Source organism: Salmo salar, chromosome ssa16, assembly GCF_905237065.1.
Source record: "Salmo salar chromosome ssa16, Ssal_v3.1, whole genome shotgun sequence".
Lineage (NCBI taxonomy): Eukaryota > Metazoa > Chordata > Actinopteri > Salmoniformes > Salmonidae > Salmo > Salmo salar.
Window position 1 is genome coordinate 50,669,624 of NC_059457.1, and position 24,510 is coordinate 50,694,133.

The 24,510-nt window shown below is 43.8% G+C and overlaps 1 protein-coding gene and 1 pseudogene across 1 annotated transcript; one reads left to right on the forward strand and one right to left on the reverse strand.

Moving 5' to 3' along the window:
- Positions 1–8,861: 8,861 nt before the first annotated feature.
- On the reverse strand, positions 8,862–11,998 carry LOC106574140 (39S ribosomal protein L47, mitochondrial-like; annotated as a pseudogene).
- A 132-nt stretch (positions 11,999–12,130) lies between these two features.
- Positions 12,131–14,824, forward strand: ndufb5 (NADH:ubiquinone oxidoreductase subunit B5). The gene is made up of 6 exons (XM_014149771.2): positions 12,131–12,337; positions 12,919–13,004; positions 13,793–13,859; positions 14,011–14,072; positions 14,275–14,381; positions 14,592–14,824. The coding sequence occupies exons 1-6, from the start codon at positions 12,220–12,222 to the stop codon at positions 14,710–14,712; spliced, it is 561 nt and encodes a 186-aa protein (XP_014005246.1). The 5' UTR covers positions 12,131–12,219; the 3' UTR covers positions 14,713–14,824.
- Positions 14,825–24,510: the final 9,686 nt, after the last annotated feature.

Sequence of the window (24,510 nt, forward strand, 5' to 3'; positions counted from 1 at the left end):
GAAAAACATCCCCACAGCATGATGATGCCACCCCCATGCTTCACTGTAGGGATGGTGTTCTCGGGGTGATGAGAGGTGTTGGGTTAGCGCCAGACATAGCGTTTTCCTTGATGGCCAAAGAGCTTAATTTTGTCTCATCTGACCAGAGTACCTTCTTCCATATGTTTGGTGAGTCTCCCACATGCCTTTTGGCAAACACCAAATGTGTTTGCTTATTTTTTTCTTTAAGAAATGGCTTTTTTCTGGTCAATCTTCCGTAAAGCCCAGCTCTGTGGTGTGTACGGCTTAAAGTGGTCCTACGGACAGATACTCCAATCCCCGATGTGGAGCTTTGCAGCTCCGTCAGGGTTATCTTTGGTCTCTTTGTTGCCTCTCTGGTTAATGCCCTCCTTGCCTGGTCTGTGAGTTTTGGTGGGCAGCCCTCTCTTGGCAGGTTTGTTGTGGTGCCATATTCTTTCCATTTTTAAATAATGGATTTAATGGTGCTCTGTGGGATGTTCAAAGTTTCTGATTTTTTTTAAATAATCCAACCCTGATCTGTACTTCTCCACAACTTTGTCCCTGACCTGTTTGGAGAGCTCCTTGGTCTTCATGGTGCTGCTTGCTTGGTGGTGCCCCTTGCTTAGTGGTGTTGCAGACAGGTGGACTTTATTTAACTAATTATGTGAGTTCTGAAGGTAATTGGTTGCACCAGCTCTTATTTAGGGGCTTCATAGCGAAGGGGGTGAATACAGATGCACGCACCACTTTTCCATTTTCCATTTTTTTGACTATTTTGAAACAAGTTTTTTTTCTCCATTTCACTTCACCAATTTGGACTATTTTGTATATGTCCATTACATGAAATTCAAATAAAAATCTATTTAAATTACAGGTTGTAACGCAACAAAATAGGAAAAACACCAAGGGGGATGAATACTTTTGCAAGGCACTGTATCTTAATGGATCCAATCAATTTGCTTAGTTTTCTAAACAGGCAATGTTTTTTTTTAAATATTAGAACCAGTGCTTGACTTAGGCAGGAACTCACCACTGCTGAATACCGTTACCTCAAATGTTCCTCCTATAGTATAAGTTCAAAAGAATTGTGGAGCTCCTGCACCTAAAATATTATAATAATATTCATTTGTAAAGCACTTTTCATTATACAAGAATAATCTCAAAGTGCATAAAATAAAAATAAAATAGCGAAATAGTTAAATATATATATATATATAAACAGTACCGGCACCTATTTTATTCCAAGTCAAGCACTGATTAGAATATTTGGAAAATGAGAATGTTAGAAGGACACCATGACATCATCAGACACATAATATAGAGACCATCTATAGACACATACTGTACCTTGTAATATAGAGACCATCTATAGACACATACTGTACCTTGTAATATAGAGACCATCTATAGACACATACTGTACCTTGTAATATAGAGACCATCTATAGACACAGACTGTACCTTGTAATATAGACACCATCTATAGACACAGACTGTACCTTGTAATATAGACACCATCTATAGACACATACTGTACCTTGTAATATAGAGACCATCTATAGACACAGACTGTACCTTGTAATATAGACACCATCTATAGACACAGACTGTACCTTGTAATATAGACACCATCTATAGACACAGACTGTACCTTGTAATATAGACACCATCTATAGACACAGACTGTACCTTATAATATAGAAACCATTTGCAATCTCTGCATTCACCAGGAGGATTTTTGCCCAAAATTTTTGCCCCAAATATACCAGTCTAGAACCCAGAGATTTCTGTATGCCTATTGTGGTACATGGAGTCCTTATTGTTTTACCCCGGTAGGATGGCTGGCCAGGTTCAGGATCTATTTACCCCAGTAGGATGGCTGGCCAGGTTCAGGATCTATTTACCCCAGTAGGATGGCTGGCCAGGTTCAGGATCTATTTACCCCAGTGGGATGGCTGGCCAGGTTCAGGATCTATTTACCCCAGTAGGATGGCTGGCCAGGTTCAGGATCTATTTACCCCAGTAGGATGGCTGGCCAGGTTCAGGATCTATTTACCCCAGTAGGATGGCTGGCCAGGTTCAGGATCTATTTACCCCGGTAGGATGGCTGGCCAGGTTCAAGATCTATTTACACCGGTAGGATGGCTGGCCAGGTTCAGGATCTATTTACCCCAGTAGGATGGCTGGCCAGGTTCAGGATCTATTTACCCCAGTAGGATGGCTGGCCAGGTTCAGGATCTATTTACCCCAGTAGGATGGCTGGCCAGGTTCAGGATCTATTTACCCCAGTAGGATGGCTGGCCGGTTTCAGGATCTATTTACCCCAGTAGGATGGCTGGCCAGGTTCAGGATCTATTTACCCCAGTAGGATGGCTGGCCAGGTTCAGGATCTATTTACCCCAGTAGGATGGCTGGCCAGGTTCAGGATCTATTTACCCCAGTAGGATGGCTGGCCGGTTTCAGGATCTATTTACCCCAGTAGGATGGCTGGCCAGGTTCAGGATCTATTTACCCCAGTAGGATGGCTGGCCAGGTTCAGGATCTATTTACCCCAGTAGGATGGCTGGCCGGTTTCAGGATCTATTTACCCCAGTGGGATGGCTGGCTGGATTCAGGATCAACAGTGAGCTCCAAAAGTATTGGGACAGTGACACATTTTGTGTTATTTTGGCATGATACCATGATTACGGATAATTGTGAATAATGATGAGTGAGAAAATTAAACGCACAAATATCATACCCCCCAATGGTAAGAGGTTAGCATGTCTTGGGGGTATGATATAAAATGCTAACCTCCCCTGTTATTGTAATGGTGAGAGGTTAGCATGTCTTGGGGGTATGATATTAAATGCTAACCGCCCCTGTTATTGTAATGGTGAGAGGTTAGCATGTCTTGGGGGTATGATATTAAATGCTAACCTCCCCTGTTATTGTAATGGTGAGAGGTTAGCATGTCTTGGGGGTATGATATTAAATGCTAACCTCCCCTGTTATTGTAATGGTGAGAGGTTAGCATGTTTTGGGGGTATGATATAAAATGCTAACCTCCCCTGTTATTGTAATGGTGAGAGGTTAGCATGTCTTGGGGGTATGATATTAAATGCTAACCTCCCCTGTTATTGTAATGGTGAGAGGTTAGCATGTCTTGGGGGTATGATATAAAATGCTAACCTCCCCTGTTATTGTAATGGTGAGAGGTTATCATGTCTTGGGGGTATGATATAAAATGCTAACCTCCCCTGTTATTGTAATGGTGAGAGGTTAGCATGTCTTGGGGGTATGATATTAAATGCTATCCTCCCCTGTTATTGTAATGGTGAGAGGTTAGCATGTCTTGGGGATATGATATAAAATGCTAACCTCCCCTGTTATTGTAATGGTGAGAGGTTATCATGTCTTGGGGGTATGATGTAAAATTCTAACCTCCCCTGTTATTGTAATGGTGAGAGGTTAGCATGTCTTGGGGGTATGATATGAAATACTAACCTCCCCTGTTATTGTAATGGTGAGAGGTTAGCATGTCTTGGGGGTATGATATAAAATGCTAACCTCCCCTGTTATTGTAATGGTGAGAGGTTAGCATGTCTTGGGGGTATGATATAAAATGCTAACCTCCCCTGTTATTGTAATGGTGAGAGGTTAGCATGTCTTGGGGGTATGATATTTGTGTGTCTAACTTTGTAGCTCAACATTATTCATAATTAATTCAGGATTATCCGTAGTCATGGTAGCATCCACATGAATGTAGAAGTGTTTAGAAACGTTCTATTCTTATTTACAATGAAAGTGACTCCAAAATGACACAACACATTATTTACCATAGCGGCGCAGCGGTCTAAGGCACTGCATGTCAGTGCAAGAGGCATCACTACAGTCCCTGGTTCGAACCCAGGCTGTATCACACCCGGCCGTGATTGGGAGGCGCACAATTGGCCCAGCGTCGTCCGGGGTAGGCCGTCATTGTAAATAAGAATTTGTTCTTAACTGACTTGCCTGGTTAAATAAAAAAGTACCAAAATACGTATCTATATATTCTCAAATTAAAGCTGACAGTCTGCACTAACCTCAGTCATTGTATCATTTCAAATCCAAGGTGCTGGGGTACAGAACCAAAACAACAAAAAATGGGTCACTGTCCCAATACTTTTGGACTCACTGTACTGTATTTGTTCATGAGAATCCAGGGTTCCCCAAATACTCTGAAGCAGTCTGTAAGGTACATTGCATTCATAAGGTATTCAGACCCATTGACTTTTTCAACATTTTGTTGCCTTACAGCCTTATACTAAAATGTATAAGTTTCTTTTCCCCTTATTAATCTACATACAATACCCCATAAAAACAGAATTGAATTTTTTTCCAAGTTTATTTAAAAACAAATAAAACAGAAATAGCACATTTACATAAGTATTCAGACCCATTACTCAGTTCTTTGTTGAAGCACCTTTGGAAGCAATTACAGCCTCGAGTCTTCTTGGGTGTGACGTTACATGCTTGGCACATCTGTATTTGGGGAGTTCCTCCCATTCTTCTCTGCAGATCCTCTCAAGCTCTGTCAGGTTGGATGGGGAATGTCGCTGGACAGCTATTTTCAGGTCTCTCCAGAGACGTTCGATCGGGTTCAGCTCCGGGCTCTGGCTGGGCCACTCAAGGACATTCAGAGACTTGTCCCGAAGCCACTCCTGCATTGTATTGGCTGTGTGCTAAGGGTCGTTGTCCTGTTAGAAGGTGAACTTTCGCCCCAGTGTTTGGTTCTGAGCACTCTGGACAGTTTTCAACAAGGATCTCTCTGTACTTTGCTCCGTTCATCTTTCCCTAGATTATGACAAGTCTCCCAGTCCCTTCTGCTGAAAAACATCCCCACAGCATGATGCTGCCACCACCATGTTTCACCGTAGGGATGGTGCCAGGTTTCTTCCAGACGTGACGCTTGGCATTCAGGCCAAAGAGTTCAATTTTGGTTTCATCAGACCAGAGAATCTTGTTTCTCATGTCTGAGTCCTTTTGGTGCCTTTTACTGAAGAGTGGCTTCCGTCTGGCCACTCTACCATAAGGGTCTGATTGGTGGAGTGCTGCAGAGATGGTTGTCCTTCTGGAAGGTTCTCCCATAACCACAGAGGAACTCTGGAGCTCTGTCAGAGTGACTGTCAGGTTCTTGGTCACCTTCCTGACCAAGGCTCTTCTCCCCTGAATGCTCAGTTTGGCTGGGCGGCCAGCTGTAGGAATAGTCTTAGTGGTTCCAAACTTCTTCCATTTAAGAATGATGGAGGCCACTGTGTTCTTGGGGACCTTCAATGCTGCAGGCAGTTTTTGCTACCCTTCCCCAGATCTGTGCCTCAACACAATCCTGTCTCGGAGCTCTACGGACATTTCCTTTGACCTCGTGGCTTGGTCTTTGCTCTGACATGCACTGTCAACTGTGGGACCTTTGGTGTGTGCCTTTCCAAATCATATCCAATCAATTGAATTTACCACAGGTGGACTCCAATCATGTTGTAGAAACATCTCAAGGATGGTAAATGGAAACAGGATGCACATGAGCTCAACTTCGAGTCTCATAGCAAAGGGTTTGAATACTTATGTAAATAAGGTATTTCTGTTTTTTTCCCCGTTTTAAATTGCAAAAATGTCTAAAAACCTGTTTTTGCTTTGTCATTATGGGATATTGTGTGTAGATTGATGAGGAAAATGTATGTAATCCATTTTAGAATAAGGCTGTAATGTAAAAAAATGAAATGTGCAAAAAGTCAAGGGGTCTGAATACTTTCCAAATGCACTGAAGCAGTCTATAATGTATATCTTACTACAGTTTAGACCTACCTTGTTATTTTCTTCCATCTGGCAAAATCATATTAATGGATTAAATCTATTTAGTTTGTTTTGTTGCTTGTATTTTTATTAATGGTTTGAAAGTACAAGTATTATCTACTTTCTGAAGGACAGCCAAGCTGATAGGCAACATAGAACCTACAGACAATTATGACATCATTGGAACACGTACGTGTCACAAACACCTTTAGCCCCAAAAAAAGCAGTGTAGCAGTGCTGCCCAAGCTGGGGGCGATACACTTTTATTAGGCTTTTATTCAGATTCACAAATAATGCTCTACTTGAAGGCAATGAGTAAACATGTAGCAACATGGCTGAGCTTTAACGTGTAAGTAGAAGTTGACACTAACCATATGTATAATCCTAAAATGCTTGCCCCAAATACAAGTCTAGAACCCAGGTATGTCTCCTGCTATCTATAGTATCTTTAAGGTACATCTTATTACAGTTTAGGCCTACCTTATTATTTTCTTCCATCTAGCAATATCATTTTAAGGGCAAATACACACACATGTGTTGTAGGCCAATGAACTCCATAGTTTTAATCACAGTTTATAATAAGGAAGGGGAATTCTGTAACACCTTATGACATCACAAAAGTATGACAGCTATGGAGAATCATTTTCAAAACAATGTCCAAAACTCCAAAACGGGAAATCATTGGATGTGATTAATTCGATTCTATGGAATTTCATCTTTGAGGACTGACATGGACGCAACCATTACATAACCCTGAAATCAATAACCCCACCCCAGTTTCAGAAGAGATATCAAACCATATCTTGTCATTCTGTATTACATACACCCAGGCTGTGCCTGGACAGTGATGGATGGCTATATGGAGCATCCTTGTCCATCATGTTCAGTGTGTTTAGTGCTCTCACCACAGCGAGGCAGCAGAGTACCAGTTGTGGTAGGTGCAGGCAGAGCGTAGTAGTTAAAGGCAGTGTCCAATGTATAAGAGGGAGCCTATCCATCCCCATATCAATGACTGCAGAATCTCATGACACGCTCTCACACTCCCCCATTTAACACAACTTCCAAACTAACTGGACCTAAAACAAAGTGTAACTTCGTGGCCATTCCAAGTCAGGATCACACCTAATATCAAAATAGCTGAAGAGGATAAACAACAAAGGAATTCATGTTTTGTAGGGGCGGATTAATGAGTTGACGATTATGTGGTGGTTGTTTCACTATCGATGATGAAATTGCATTAAATCAAAACAGTCAGACCCAATGATTTACTGTTCGTAAGGACAGAGTGCCACTAGTAATATTGAACATTAAGTCGAAATGTAGCTAGGGGAGTTCAAGATCCAAGATCACATTTTCTTTCTATGGATTAGCCCTTCTGTCAAGTGTCGGTTGTCCAGTAAAAAGCTCAAACAAACAAGCTCAAACTTCTATTAAGATTATCAGTCGGATTCTGTGATCAATGTGAATCTGTTAACAGTCTTGTGAATTTCTACTAGAATCCCCATTAGCTAACGCTATAACGTTAAGCTAATCTTCCTGTGGTCCAACACCAATTGATAAGACATTACAAACTATTACAAATTAAGACTTTACAAACATTTAACAAGTAGACAATATAGACAATTAAAATACCTGACAGGAAACACATGTAACATTCAGTTGATGCTTTGTAGGTGATGCAATAGCTGTGAGCTATAGAGCTCATGGCCAAGGTGAGTTAAGCGGCTACAGAGTGGTTTCCTGTATGCCCATGCTGCACATAGCCTACCCCAATACACTACTTAGCCTAGTAAACAAGCCTAAACACCGCAGGAAATTTTGCCCCTATTCACTGTTACAGGGGTCAGAGATCACAGTCAGAAGCCTACCACTACCAACGGGCTACAAATGTTCAGTATTGTTGTCTAATTTATGGACATCGTCCATACCTTATTATTGACTTCAATTGGAGATGTAATTCACTTCTTTTGACCAGTAGGTGCGGTCCTCATTTCCAGAGAAAATGTGCAACAGTTCTACACACACCTATTTAACTGTCTGTTTTCATTACATCATCAGCTACCTTTGTTACATCACAAAGCCAGCTGGCTAAATCTGGCACATTTACAGAAATACAGTGCATTGTCCCTGTCAAATACATTTGATAAAAAATGTCCAAAACAAACAGTGGTGGAAAAAGTACTCAATTAGTCAAGTAAATGTGAAAGTTGCCCAGTAAAATACTAGTTGAGAAGTCTGAAAGTATTTGGTTTGAAATATACTTAAGTATCAAAAGTAAAAATAATAAAAAAATTAAGCAAAGCAGACAACACAATTGTATTGTTTTAAAAAAATGTAATAGCCAGGGGCACATTCCAACACTTAGACATAATTTATAAACTAAGCATTTGTGTTTATTGAGTCTGCCAGATCAGAGGCAGGGGATGGCCAGGGATGTTCTCTTGATAAGTGTGTGAATTGGACCATTTTCCTGTCATACAAAGCATTCAAAATGTAATTTTGGGTGTCAGGGAAAGTGGAAGAATTCAAAAGTACATTTTTGTCCTTTATGAATGTACTGAAGTTGTCAAAAATATAAATGGTTAAAGTACAGATTCCCCAAAAACTATTTAAATAATTTTTACTTAAGTACTTTGCACCACTGAAAACAAACCTTTTCTAACTGTCTCTATATCACTGGCTTGTAGGGTTTTCACCATTGACCATTCATGTAATGGTATCGAAGTTCAAGATCCATCTTGGCATAATTTGGTAACGAGTATTGAAGGTCTATAACTTACTTTTGTTAGACAATGTTCACGTTTGTAATTATAGTTTATTACACTTGTCTGAGCGATCAAACAGGTATGAAAAATATCCCATTCATAATAGAAAAGACAATGTTCAGAATACCTGCAGTGACAATTGCTGGAAAGGGCTTGCAGCATTATAAAAGTTTGATTAATATCTGAATATTTATTCACCCACAATTTATTCTTGGCGCAATCTTTCAACTTCAAAATTAAGTTTTGAACGATATTTAGATTTCTGTGGCTTAAAAATAGGGCACAAACTCAGTCTGTACATCACTTTAATATTAATAACCATATAACCAATGTCAAGGCATCATGATACAGAGGAAGACATTCAAATGCTAGTCTACGAACATCAAATAAATGCTGAAAAAAACAGGGGGTAAATTAATTTAGATACAGTCACAAGCTCCAATCTGAATGGCAGGAGGGAGAATGATGTTTCTTGGTCATTAACAGTCATGATGACTGGGCCTTCATTTGAGGAAACTTCTCCTGGAGCCTGGCTTGCGTTTGTCTCTCTCCGTTCTGCTTTCTGGTCTTAGCACGGAGGTGTTTCTCTAGACGAAGCCTGGACAAAATAAAGAAGACTAATTGAGACAACAGACAAGTGCTTTTGCCCTTGTGAAGTTGAAGCTGGCCCAGGACAAAAATGATGCAAGAGGTGACATGGTTAAGTGCTCTGCTTGGAGGTTCTCATATTGTACACTTATAAATGAATGCATGAACAATATTTCTTACCTCATGTGGGGGGGTGACAAATAGGGGTGTGTAGAAACGTTTGCGTTTGTATCGCTTGTTCATGTACCAAGGAAGGGCATGCTCTCTAAACCGGTACCTAGAAAAAAAATACAATGATCTCAGTGTACAATAACATTCAAACGTGCCATTTGACACCTATGAAGTAACTTTGAATATTTTTCAGGAGAACTGCCTTTGTTTGCTTCGAGTACTTAATTCCTCAACCCCGATAGTTTTCCAAAGACGGTTCACTTCATTCAATGTCGGCCATGCTAACATGCTACATTTTGTACAGCATGTTTGAAAATTGAATGGGAAACGAGGACAGTAAGGTGAAAGCAACACTTAGTTGTGGAAGGAGATATTGTATGAAGGTGGTGTGTTGTGTATGGAAGCTCCGTACCAGTAGACCCGTCCAAAGACGTTCTTTCTCCAGGCCCCAGGCCTTGCTCTCTCCTGGCCTGTCTGGAGCAGGCAGAGGGCGTCTTCTCTCTCCTTCACCACTGTGTCTAGTCTCTTCATAGACCTTTCAATCTGAGGAGATAAGGGTTGTCTCAATTTCAGTGGACTGGAGTATCTGCATTCATATTTAAAGGTGCTAGTTGGACCAATAACACTTCTACAAAAGAGACCCATTGATAGCTGTCATTGATATTAATCCTTCCCCTTTGAAATTCTTGTATTATTACCTATGCCCTACTAGAAATATTTCCAGATGTTTAATAATGGTGAACCTGGTCAGAAGTGCTGTGTCATCTACCTTCTTTAGTCGCTCTGGACTTGGCATCTGAATCCTTTGCCTTTTGGACTCCTGCTCAGTGGTAAGCAGCATGTTCTTCTCTTTCAAGAGCACATACCTCTGAGAACAGTTTAGTTCATGGATATTCATTCTGGAGGTCAGTGCTCTTCATTCAATGAGCACGGTTACATGCACACAATAATGCGATTGTGATAGGTTAATAGTTCTTTAATGTTTACATGCTTTGCAAGAAGAACGATTTCCTTAATAATCCTGTTTACATGGACACATCTGAAATGAGGCTACCTAATGGGACTTTGATAAATGCAGAGAAATCGCCAATCACAAACGTTCTACCATGTTATTTTTGTGAAGACTATTTGATTCGGAGTTCGGACATAAAGTTTGTATGTGAAAACTATAAGATACATACTTTCAGTTTTTCCAAACTCACTTCACTCGCTCATACCTGGTGCTGACACATACACAGATCATATACACCACTGGAAAGCCGATTAAGCTGTTTACATGTCCTAATAATTTGAAAGATGAATCAGAAAACCAGGTGTTTTAATCAACTTATGCTTACTTCGATTATGACCTTACGCAGATTAAGATAAGCAGAGTAAGTTGTTTACATGACTAATCCCATACTCTGTTTAATATCAAATTATTAGTGTGCATGTAAACGTACTTAGTGTTAACATCCACCACCTACCAGAGCTTGTGTAAGTCCTCATTACTTTTTGTCCTTAGTTGCTTGGCCATCCATGGTGCTCCTACAATTAATCATGAAAATAATCAATGTCATACTCAGATACTTACCAGTCCCTTAGTCGGAGGAAATGTATTTTTTTTTTTTTATTAAAAAAAGCTTAGCTTTGGTGATCAGATATACTGTCAAAAGGCTAACCTGACACAGTTACCTCCCCCCAGTTTTCAGGTATGTCGAAAAAACTCCTCAAGTCCTCTGCTGCTGTTGGTTGTGTGCAGAGGCCGACACTGACGGACAAGGCCCACGTGACAGTGCGAACTTGAGCTCAAAAGAGGAGATGTTAGCCTAACAGAGGGGACCACAGCAGATTTAGGTACATGGTAAAATACATTCATCAGCATTCTCACCATTACATTACAGACAGTGCCATGGTGGTGATAGCCCATGGAAATGACACACAGTTCCATTACATTATCACAAGAATCATTGAAGGAAGGCATCTTCTGTACCTGGGAGTTTAAGAGCTGCTAAACTCAATCTAAACATTAAATATGCATCTCTTGCGATACGGTTTTGGAAGTATATTGAACTATATCTTTCAAATCAAAGATAAATGATTTTCATAAAACAAAGATTACATTGATACATAGCTTTTATAGGGTTAGGGTTCCCACACGGTCATATGTTAGTCATGTGTTTACAGCCAGAAAACAGAGGGACCATCTGTGCTAATTATCTATCTAACAGGCGCTGAACAGCTGAGGACGGCTCATAATAAAGACTGGAATGGTATGATTGGAATCAAACATGGAAATCAATACCATTCCATTAATTCCATTCCAGGCATTACTATGATCCCGTCCTCAATTAAGGTGTCACCAACCTCGTGTGGTGTACAGTAAGTGTATATTTTGCATTTGTGAAATTATTTGGATGTGATATGAAAGTTAAGGGCTTTATGTTTTAGAACAATATCGCAATTGAGAATCAAATCACGTTTAGATCATGTATTTGGCTGTTAGAAACGGTAGGCTTTAGATTCTTACCTGTGAGTATAAGACTGAGATTTGGTCAAAGTGACAGCAGACTGTTGAGCTGATAAGGGTGTAGATATCCTAAAAGCGTTTTGAAACTGTCTGCAAAGTGTCAAAACACGTCCTGTTGAGGGCGCCGCCATGTTTGCTCTAATACTCTACCCAGGATGCATCATCAAAATAAATAAACACACCTAAATACTTTTAGCAATTTTAATCATGAACAAAAGCTAATACAAAGCAACATATTGGAAATTAAATATTTACATAACTTCTTCATTTTGTTATTCTTATTGGCATATGTTTTCCCTTAGTAAATAAGGCTGCTTCGACTCTACATGGTCGAGCCAATCACAGAAGCGTCTGCCAATCCGCTTGCCCTCAGTCGCGATGGTGGGCATGAGTGTTCTTCGGTCTGCTGCTGCTTTTGCAGCCAGGCTAAATCCTCTAAAATCGGGGAATTCTGCGGTGAATTTGCTCAGCAGAACTGCACAACGTACAGATAAAGGTAAATGGTATTCCACGTTTCCAACATCTACAATTCCTTCCTTCGTGGTGGGCATTTCGTATTGTGACCTTGTAGGTAGTCCTGTGTGACTGGCTAACGTTAGCTTCCTGCTAACCTATTCTTATCGTTGCTAGTTGGCTAGCTAGCCATGGTATGACCTAGTTAGCCATCTTTCTCTCACGTGTCTCTTGCCAGCACTACAAACGACAACATACAAATCAAATTTTACTGATTGATTTTCATAGTTCTCAAACGACATGTGATGCTCATGAACTTGACGTGTTGTTGACCTGCTTAGTGGACAAACGATAGCTGCTAAGCTAGCTGGCAGCCAAGCTAAATACACACAGCCTTGCTAGCACAACACACACAAAACAACTGAATTTTATTTCACCCAAGTGTCACAGTGATGACAGAATTTCATTTTTGACACAACACTGAACAATAGTTAGCTAGTTGAATGGTAACTAACTAACAACCTTTTCCTGTCTAGGTGCAGCAATACAGTAATGCAATGCTTTATATGCACACATAAATAATGTGTTGCCGTGTTTAACATCCCTGAAAACGTTGCTTTGCAGTGGCAGTCCGCTGGGGAAGCCATGGGAAGCAGATGTTTATCATCAAGCCCACTGGCTTCTATGACCGGAGGTTTCTGCAGTTATTGGTATGTTTCTAATTATTCAGACTAGAACTAGTTATTAAACTCTAGGCGCTATTCTAAATCAAATTGTATTTGTCACGTGCAGAATACAACAGGTGTCGACCTTACAGTGAAATGCTTACTTACAAGCCCTTAAACAACAATACAGTTTTTAAGAAACATTCTGCCTTCTCTCTGCAGTTTTCAGCGGTTAGCTTCAGCCAAGACTGGCTCATGTGAACAACAATACCGACGCTGTGTTATAATGTTTAGAAAAGTCAATCATCGCTTGCGATACGGCTTCAGAAACAAATGGTCTTCAACTTTCATCAGCGAGAAAGAATCTTTCAAATAAGAAACATTAGGAGTTGTTCACAAATCCATACAGCTATGTGCCTCCATCTGACGAAAATACACAGTTACACTTATACAGGTGTTCGGAGCATGTTAGATAGCTAATTAGCATAGGTTGTTGCCTCTGTTGTCCGTAAACAAGCGCTGTAACATGGAGATATGGCCGTGTGGGAACACTAACTACATATAGTTGTCTATCAATTTGAACCTTTTTTTGTTTTTCCTTATGCTTCCAAAACCTTAACGCAAGCAGTGCGTGTTAATGTTCAGACCAAGCGTCAGGGCTCTTAATACAACTCTCCCATACAGAAGATGCCTTCGTCCAATGACTCTTATGTGTAATGTAATGGAACTGTGAGTCATGATCAAGGACTAGAACTATCCTATTTACATCACTGTCCACAGCACTGAACCACATTATTCACTAACTTATTCACCCCCTCCACTTTTCTTCCTAGAAATTCTACATCCTGCTTACTGGAATCCCAGTTGCAGTCTTTGTGACATCTGTGAATGTGTTTGTCGGTAAGTGTGTGTAGATATTTCCATTGTACAGAAATGTTCAATTTGTACATGGGACAGGGGTGATGATGAAGGCACTTTCAGTTCATGTTTATGGAGAAATGTGGTAAAATATAAATGAACCTAAATATTTATTCTGTTTTTTTTTTTTAAGGTGAGGCTGAGCTGGCTGGAATTCCTGAAGGTTATGAGCCTGAGCATTGGGAGTACTACAAGGTACTACGATCCCGCGGTTGTATTCACTCATCACAATCCATGCCTTATTAGCAAATATCCGAAGTGACTAGTCATTCTATCAGAAAATGAAATGGCATCATCTAGCCTATAAATCTGATCAAAACATTCACATTGGAGATTGCTTACAATCAGACTTGGGCAAAGTTGATTGTGAGTCCTATTGTTATTCCTGTATTTGCAGCATCCTATCACCAGGTGGATCTCACGGACCTTCTATGACTCCCCAGTGAAAGACTATGAGAAAATGATGGCTCTGATACAGATTGAGTCTGAGAAGGGTGAGATGAGGTAAGTGTCACACAGTGATGAGCTGCCACTGACTGCATAGCCTGTATCTAATTGGTTTGCTGCCCTAACATTTAGGTCCTCTTGCAACATAGTGCTTGCATTCCTTATGTTTTGTATTAACAAAGTGGAAAGTAAAATATTAAAGGACAATACACATCTGCAATCTGTACAAAGGATTTGTTGGCAAATGTAATGTTTTTGTATCTGCAGACTGAAACAGCTAGAGGTGCGTAAGCAGATGAGAACAAAGGGAGATGGACCCTGGTTCCACATTGAGACACTGGACAAGAATCTGGTCGACAACAGCATCAAATCAACGCCTGACAATTAAACCAACCGGTCCAACCACCCAGGCTAAACTGTTCGTGCCACGTGTTGATGGCTCACTGTTTGTATATTATTTTCTTCATGACTAAAATAAAGTAAATGTCAATACTTTGAAAGGCTGTTTTTCATCTTTAGACAGATATTTTCTCTTAATGGGCTTCACAATTACAATTTTGTTTAACCGGGGTGCGTTCGTTTGGCAAAATGTTTTGCAACGGTACTTACTGAACGGCCCATTCTCTCGCAGTGGTGCACAACTGTCTTTCAACTTTCTTTTTAGTTTATTGCTCCCATTTGCTGCGAAGTTGTGATGAAATTACAATGTTCGCCGACAGGTCGTTTATGCTTCCTCATACCTAAGAAAAGTGACTTTGTCATAACCAATGAATGTCCACTGGATGGCAGTGCTGTGATGAACATTTCTCCCTCATTCTGCATTGATATAAAAACAGAAGGTATGAAACGAAGTGAAAGTGCGATCATGTAATGATCGATACTCTCGGGACATTGGCTTTCACAACAATGCAGATCAGAGAAGCCTTTTGAGCTGCATCCTTAGACTGATTTGGGGTAAATTGAATTGACTTCTTGATTTTCTCTAGGGGAGAGAGAGAGTGGATTTCTTAGATATTGTTTTATGTTTTTATAGAGCTGTATATTGGTCCAGGCTGTATACTATGCAAGTCTCCATTGAGTTGCATTGGATTTGCTTATACAGAATATACTCGTGTGTGTGTGTGTATGTATGTGAGAGTGTGTTTGTGAATTTCTTTACATATTTTTATATATACACTGAGTGTACAAAACATGTTCTTTCCATGACTGACCAGGTAAATCCAGGTGAAAGCTATGATCCCTTATTGATGTCACTTGTTAAATCCACTTCAGAGTAGACGAAGGGGAGGAGACCGATTTAAAGAAGGATTTTTAACCCTTGAGACAATTGAAACATGGATTGTGTATGTGTGCCAAACAGGGTGAATGGGCAAGACAAAGGATTTAAGTGCCTTTGAACGGGGTACGGTAGTAGGTGCCGGGCGCACCGGTTTGTATCAAAAACTGCAACGCTGCTGGGTTTGCACGCTCAACAGTTTCCAATGTTTATCAATAATGCTACACCACGCAAAGGACATCCAGCCAACTTGACACAACTGTGGGAAGCATTAGAATCAACATGGGCCAGCATCTCTGTGGAACACTTTCGACACCTTGTAGAGTCCATGCCCCAAAGAATTTAAGCTGTTCTGATGGCATGACGTGTTTCATGAAATGTATAAAGAACAGTAATCCCTTGTGTCCAGAGACTAAATATAGTACAATATCACAAATGTACCTTGTGTATACACACAATATTGATAAGATGCAGACTGGTGGTACAAAGATAGCATACATTCGAAAGCATGAATATGTAGAAAATTCGTTTTAGCACTTATTGTACTCTCAGTACCAACCCTGAAAAGTCACTGTGGTCAAATAAGCTGTTTTCCCTTCATTAAAAGTTTACTACATGACCAAAAGTATGTGGACACCTGCTCATCAAATATCTCATTCCAAAATCATGGGCATTAATATGGAGTTGGTCTCCCCTTTACATTTTTTTTTAAATTCACCTTTATTTAACCAGGGAGGCCAGTTGAGAACAAGTTCTCATTTACAACTGCGACCTGGCCAAGATAAAGCAAAGCAGTGCGACACAAACAACAACACAGAGTTACACATGGAATAAACAAACGTACAGTCAACAACGCAATAGAAAATATCTATATACAGTGTGTGCAAATGAGGTAAGATTAGGGACATAAGGCAATAAATAGATGTGCAGAAGATGAGTGGGGTGGCAGGGTAGCCTAGTGGTTAGAGCGTTGGACTAGTAACTGAAAGGCTGCAAGTTCAAATCCCCAAGCTGACAAGGTACAAATCTGTTGTTCTGCCCCTGCACAGACAGTTAACCTGCTGTTCCTAGGCTCTCATTGAAATTAAGAATTTGTTCTTAACTGACTTGCCTAGTTAAATAAATGTTAAAATAAAGAAAATGTTCAAGTAGAGATACTGGGGTGCAAAGGAACATATAAATAAATAACAATATGGGGATGAAGTAGTTGGATGGGCTATGAGCAGTGACCTGTGAGCTGCTCAGACAGCTGATGCTTAAACTTAGTGAGGGAGGTATGAGTTTCCAGCTTCAGTGATTTTTGCAATTCGTTCCAGTCATTGGCAGTAGAAAACTGGAAGCAAAGGAGGAATAGGCTTTGGGGGTGACCAGTGAAATATACCTGCTAGAGCGCATGCTATGGGTGGGTGCTGCTATGGTGACCAGTGAGCTGAGACAAGGCGGGGCTTTACCTAGCAAAGACTTATAGATGACCTGGAGCCAGTGGGTTTGGCGACGATTGTGAAGCGAGGGCCAGCCAACAAGAGCATACAGGTCGCAGTGGTGGGTCGTATATGGGGCTGTGGTGACAAAATGGATGGCACTGTGATAGACTGCATCCAATTTGCTGAGTAGTGTTGGAGGCTATTTTATAAATGACATCGCCTAAGTCAAGGATCGGTAGGATAATCAGTTTAACGAGGGTATGTTTGGCAGCATGAGTGAAGGATGCTTTGTTGCGAAATAGGAAGCCGATTCTAGATTTAATTTTGGATTGGAGATGCTTAATGTGAGTCTGGAAGGAGAGTTTACAGTCTAACCAGACACCTAGGTATTTGTAGTTGTCCACATATTCTAAGTCAGAACCATCCAGAGTAGTGATGCTGGACGGGCGGGCAGGTGCGGGCAGCGATCGGTTGAAGAGCATGCATTTAAGTTTTACTTGCATTTAAGAGCAGTTGGAGGCCACGGAAGGAGAGTTGTATGGCATTGAAGCTCGTCTGGAGGTTAGTTAACACAGTGTCCAAAGAAGGGCCGGAAGTATACAGAATGGTGTCGTCTATAACAGCCTCCACTCTTCTGGGAAGGCTTTCCACTAGATGTTGGAACATTGCTGCGGGGGACTTGTTTCCATTCAGCCACAAGAGCATTATTGAGTGCGAGCACTGACATTGGCGATTAGGCTGGCTCACAGTCGGCGTTCCAATTCATCCCAAAGGTGTTCAATGGGGTTGAGGTCAGGGCTCTGTGTAGGCTAGTCAAGTCTTTCCACACCGATCTCAACAAACCCTTACTTTATGGACCTCGCTTTGTGCACGGGGGCATTGTCAAGCTGAAATAGGAAAGTGCCTTCCCCAAACTGTTGCCACAAAGTTGGAAGCACAGAATAGTATAGAATGTCATTGTATGCTGTAGCGTCAAGATTTCCCTTCACTGGAACTTAAGGGGCCTATCCCAAACCATAAAAAACAGCCCCAGACCATTATTCCTCCTCCACCAAATATTAAAGTTGGCACTATGCATTTGGGCAGGTAGCGTTCTCCTGGCATCCGCCAAAACCAGATTCGTCCACCAGACTGCCAGAGAACGCATGTCCACTGCTCCATAGTTCTCTGGTGGCAAGCCGATGCATTGTTCATGGAGATTTTAGGCTTGTGTGAGGCTGGTCACCCCTGGAAAACCATTTCATGAAGCTCCCGACAAACAGTTATTGTACTGATGTTGCTTCTGTAACAGTATAGCTTCCGCCCCTCTCCTCGCCGGAACCAGGGACCCTCTGCACACATCAACAACTGACACCCACGAAGCATCGTTACTCATCGCGCCACAAAAGCCGCAGGCCTTGCAGAGCAAGGGGAACAACTACTTCACTGTCTCAGAGCGAGTGACGTCACCGATTGAAACGCTATTAGCGCGCACCACCGCCAACTAGCTAGCCATTTCACATCGGTTACATTTCCAGAGGCAGTTTAGAACTCGGTAGTGAGTGTTGGAACAGAGGTCAGATGATTTTTGCACACTATGAGCTTCAGCACTTGGCAGTCCCATTCTGTGAGTTTGTGTGGCCTACCACTTCGCAGCTGAGCTATTGTTGCTCCTAGACGTTTCCACTTCACAATAACAGCATTTACAGTTGACCAGGGCAGCTTTAGCAGGGCAGAAATTTGACCAACTGGAAAGATGTCGTCCTATGATGGTGCCACGTTGAAAGTCACAGAGCTCTTCAGTAAGGCCATTCTACTGCCAAGGTTTGTCTATGGAGATTGCATGGCTGTGTGCTCGATTTTATACACCTGTCTGCAACAGATCTGGCTGAAATAGCCGAATCCACTATTTTGAAAGGATGTCCACATACCTTTGTATATATACTGTAAGAAGTGTCGGCTATATCGCTCTGGATAAGAGCGTCTGCTAAATGACTAAAATGTAAATGTCTATATCTGGACAAAAAGTAGGCTTATTATTACAGTAACGCTGTTATCAGACCTCAGGATAAGACCCAGATGCAGACAGCTAGAGTCACAGATGTTTATTGAGTATAGCCGAGTATAGCCTTTGTGGGCTATACTTGGCCTTGTCTCAGGATGGTAAGTTGGTGGTTGAAGATATCCCTGTAGTGATATCCCTGTGCTTTGGCAAAGTGGGTGGGGTTATATCCTTCCTGTTTGGCCCTGTCCGGGGGTATCATCGGATGGGGCCACAGTGTCCCCTGACCCCTCCTGTCTCAGCCTCCAGTATTTATGCTGCAGTAGTTTATGTGTCGGGGGGCTAGGGTCAGTCTGTTATATCTGGAGTATTTCTCCTGTCTTATCCGGTGTCCTGTGTGAATTTAAGTACGCTCTCTCTAATTCTCTCTTTCTCTCTTTCTTTCTTTCTCTCTCTCGGAGGACATGAGCCCTAGGACCATGCCTCAGGACTACCTGACATGATGACTCCTTGCTGTCCCCAGTCCACCTGGCCGTGCTGCTGCTCCAGTTTCAACTGTTCTGCCTGCGGCTATGGAACCCTGACCTGTTCACCGGATGTGCTACCTGTCCCAGACCTGCTGTTTTCAACTCTCTAGAGACAGCAGGAGCGGTAGAGATACTCTCAATGATCGGCTATGAAAAGCCAACTGACATTTACTCTTGAGGTGTAGACTTGTTGCACCCTCGACAACTACTGTGATTATTATTATTTGACCATGCTGGTCATTTATGAACATTTGAACATCTTGGCCATGTTCTGTTATAATCTCCACCCGGCACAGCCAGAAGAGGACTGGCCACCCCTCATAGCCTGGTTCCTCTCTAGGTTTCTTCCTAGGTTTTGGCCTTTCTAGTGAGTTTTTCCTAGCCACCGTGCCTCTACATCTGCATTGCTTGCTGTTTGGGGTTTTAGGCTGTGTTTCTGTACAGCACTTTGAGATATCAGCTGATGTAAGAAGGGCTATATAAATACATTTGATTTGATTTGATTGACCCAAACAGGGGGCAGGCAAAAGACAGGTCTAAGGCAGGCAGAGGTCCATAATCCAGGGCAGAGTCAAGAAGGTACAGAACAGCAGGCAGGCTCGGGGTCAGGGCAGGCAGAATGGTCAGACCCCGGGAAACTAGGAAACAGAACTTGAGCAAGCAGGGAGATGGGAAAACACGCTGGTAAGACCTGACAAGACGAACTGGCAACAGACAAACAGAGAACACAGGTATAAATACACTGGGGATAATGAGGAAGATGGACGACACCTGGAGGGGGTTGGAGACAAGCACAAAGACAGGTGAAACGGATCAGGGTGTGACAGCTGTTTGTTATATCTAGCCTAGCTGTAGAAGAACGCACATCTGCACAGTTTCACATTGTACATCACTCTGTCGTTTAATGACATGTGCCACTCATTCTGACAACCCATTCATCCGTAAAGCAGCACACTGTCGTAAACCATAACAACGTACAGTATGACGTACAGCACGTCGTACCATACATAACATTTCCCCCCCTTTCCAAAACCAAGGACTGGTACCATATATAAAATGTCCATAGGGCAAGAACCTAGAGAAATACCTGTAAGAAATAAACATTAACCCTTAAACGGAAGGACTCTCCAAACGAGCCAGTTCAGTCCATTAACCTGGAGGTTGACTAAGACACCTACCGGAGCCTAAGAATGAAAAGAGGTTAAGTAGTCCCCCAGATGAGCAGGGCGAGTTTGTGCCCGCATAGGCCTTTCTTCAACTGCCACCGCTTGTGGCTCTGGCCTTTGGGGAGCCCACAGAGGCTGGGGCTCGGGTGGTAGTGGTGGGGGAGGTCCATCCGGTGGCGTCTCTGGCCTGCATGTCTGTTTTGTGTGCATTCGTATTCCTCGAGGGGCAGGGACTTTTCTGAGGCGGTTGGTGTGCCAGCGTGATCCATTGCTCAACATGAATGTGGCGGGCCCCAGTTGTCGACTGACCTGCAAGGGGTCCGACCAGAATGAGGCCATTTTGTTGCACCGCTGAGGCCGTCGGGCTCGGACCCAGTCAGACACTTGGATGATCGACTTCTTCACCTTGTGTGCCTTGTCAAAACGCTGTTTCATTGCTCTTTGGTGCCTGGTCACTGCCTGCTGTTCTTGGGTGCAGCTAGTCGCCGGTTCTGCTACTCTCTGTGTTCTGAGTCTGTCCAGTGGCAGTTCCATCTCACGACCTAGCATGAGGGATGCCGGGGAGGCCTGTGTTGTTGTGTGTTTGCTTGCTCTGTAGTGCATTAACGTTTGATTCAAAGCAGTTTGGAACATGCACCCCTGGACCAGGTGCGCTCTGATGCCGTTCTTCAGCGTTTGGTTGAAGCGTTCCACCCCTCCGTTAGCTTGTGGGTTGTAGTAGGCCGTGCGGATGTGTTTGATTCCCTTATTGCTGAGATATGAGGAGAACTCGGCAGAGGTTAGCTGGGGCCCATTGTCCGTGGTAAGGGTGAGGGGTAGGCCCCACCTTGTGAACAGGCTGTCTAGGATGTCCACGATGGCCTGTGCTGTGACAGTTCCGACAGGAACCACTTCTGGCCACTTAGAGTGGAGGTCATACACCACCACCAGGAGCGCTGATGGTGAGGGACTGCGTGTCCATGGATCTCGCCACAGATGTCCAGTTGGATGTGCTCCCAGGGGCGGGACGGCCATGCGAGAGGCTGCAGGGGGGGTGGGGCGGACTGTCCTGTTTTTCCACTGAGGAGGCATGCAGCACAATCCCTGACCAGGGCTTCAATGTCGTGGTCGATGCCTGGCCACCACACAAGGTCTCAACATCGCTGTTTGACCTTCACTATGCCCAAGTGCCCCTCGTGCGCCATGGATAGAACACGCGCACGCAGACCACTCGGGACCACAGTGCAAAACCCTCGAGAGACACAGACTTCTTCCCAGCAAGAAAGTTCGTGCTTCACCCTGGCGAAAGTCGCCAGCTCTTCTGGCACGTGTGCTGGCCATCCAGTGCGTATGTAGGTGCGCAGGGTAGACAGTGTGGGATCCTGTTCCAATGCTTGCTTCAGCTCCTCCAGTGAGACGACTGACTGAAGAGGAGCGTAAAACACTTGTACAAGCTCTGTTTCGTTGTCGTCTGGCAAGACGGTCGGAGTAGGAGCGTCAAAGGAGCGTGAGAGGAGGTCTGCCACCACGTTATCCCTCCCCGGAGTGAACTTCAGCTGATAGTCGTATTGTTTGAGGCGGTCGGCCCATCTGTGCAGCCGAAGTGGCTTGTGGCCAGTTCCTGATGCCGACAGTAGCGTTGTGAGGGACTGGTGGTCGGTTCGGAGCGTGAACAGACGGCCATATAGGTAGAGGTGCCACCTTTCACACGCCCAGACACAGGCCAGTGCTTCTCGTTCGCCCACAGAGTACCATTGTTCTGTGGGGCTCAGGGCCCTTGAGGCGAAGGCGACGGGCCTCTCAATGCCCTTCTGCAGCTGTGAGAGGACAGCTCCTAGTGCTCCAGCTGAGGCGTCACATGTGACAATGGTGGGGCAGACGGGGTCAAAGTGAGCCAAGACTGGGGCTGTGGTGAGCTGGCTCTTCAGTGAGCGGACCGCGTCTGAGCAGGCTGCTGTCCAGGCCCATGGCTCATCCTTCTTGGGGAGCTGGCGAAGGGGCGCTGTGGTCTGGGAATAGTGGGGCAGAAACTGGAGGTAGTAAGCTGTCATGCCCAAGAATGAGGCCACCTGAGAGGCTGAGGTCGGTTCCGAGATCCGGTGAACGGCTTCAATGTTCGACATGAGTGGGCCAATGCCTTTGGCCGACAGGCGGAACCCCACAAACTCGACGGCTGGAGCTGCATAGGTGCACTTTCCACCGTTAAGGGTCAGGTTGTTCTGCAGTAGAGCGCTGAATACTCTGTGGAGTCGATAATCATGGATGTGGAGGTCAGGGCCGTGGACCACGATGTCATCCAGATAGACCGCCACCCCAGGTATTCCAGCGAGGATGGTGCTCGTCACCTTCTGGAAGCAGCTGGGGGCGGAGCTAAGTCCAAAAGGCATGCGTGTATATCTGAACACGCCAGCATGTGTGACAAAGGCCGTGAGGTCTCTGCTAGCTGCATGGAGGGGTACCGGAAGATAACCCTGACGAAGGTCAAGCTTCGTGAAGATCTTGGAGCCATTGAATTGTGCGGTCAGCTCCTCAGCTGTAGGCAAGGGGTACTTATCCGGGACAACGGCCTTGTTCACAGCACGGAGATCCACACAGGTCCGGATTCCACCTGACTTTTTGGTTGCAATGACCAAGTTTGAAATCCAGGGGGCAGCGTTGACTGGCTCAATGATGCTGCATCCAACTGTGCCTGGAGATCTTTTGTGACGTCATCACGCAGTGCAAAGGGAATGCGCCACAGGGGCTGCATGACTGGGGTCACTTCCGGATTCACTAGGGGCCTGTGAGTAAAGGCTGTGAGGCAGCCCAGTCCATCAAACAGAGTTGGCCAGTTCTGTTGCCATGTGCAGGTAACCTGGTGGATAGCTGACCTACTGTCATCTCTCAGTGTGAATCCCAAGCCTGTGAAGAGGTCGAGGCCCAAGAGGTTGGCACCCCGCTTTGCAACATGAAATGTGAATGATGGCAGATGCTTGGTGCCGTAGTGTATTGGGACCTGGAGGGTGCCTACAATGTCTATCTTGGATCTACCGTACCCACACAGGGCATTGGAGGGCTGTTGGAGTGGTAGGTGACTGAAAGACTTGAAGTAAGTGGCAAGGTTGAGCAACGACACCGCAGCACCAGTATCCAGCAGCAAAGGCAAACCCACCTCACCCAGCTGCACAGTGCATGTCCTGAATGACACATGGTTGGTGGAGACAGTTCGGATTTCTGTGTGTTCATGTTGAGAGTGAGATGAAACTAAGGGCCTGTGCTGGGTGGAGCTAGTAGCTGGGGCAGAACGACACACTTTCGCAAAGTGATTGTATTTTGAACAGTTCTTGCATATTTTCTCACGGGCTGGGCAGTTTGAAGCCCTTGAATTGTGAGAGCTAGCCCCACAGTTGTCACAGCTACTTCTGTTTGTTTGTCTGTGTGCCTGCTGCACGGGCATGCCGGTGTCTGTGTCCATGCAGCTATCGACGTGGGAGGCCGTGCGCAGCGCGTGATCGTTGTAGTGCGCCTGCTCGGGCTGAAGCTGCTGTGTGAGAATGGCTGGGGGCCGAGTGTATGCTGCAGAGCTGTCTGTTAGCATAGTAGAGCATTCCAACGCCGCTTCAACCTGGAGTGCTATTTTAATAGCTCCATCTAGTTGTAAATTGTCCGATTCCAAAAGCAGTTTCTCCCTTGTCTTTTCACATAACGTCCCCTCTATCAACATCTGATCCCTGATGATCTCGTCCTGAAGTGTCCCGTAGTTACAAGAGCTAGCCAAATCCCTCAGATTAGCCACGTAGCTTTGAATGGACTCACCCGGCCGTTGGTGTCTCTTCCGTAGCCGGTAGCGTCGG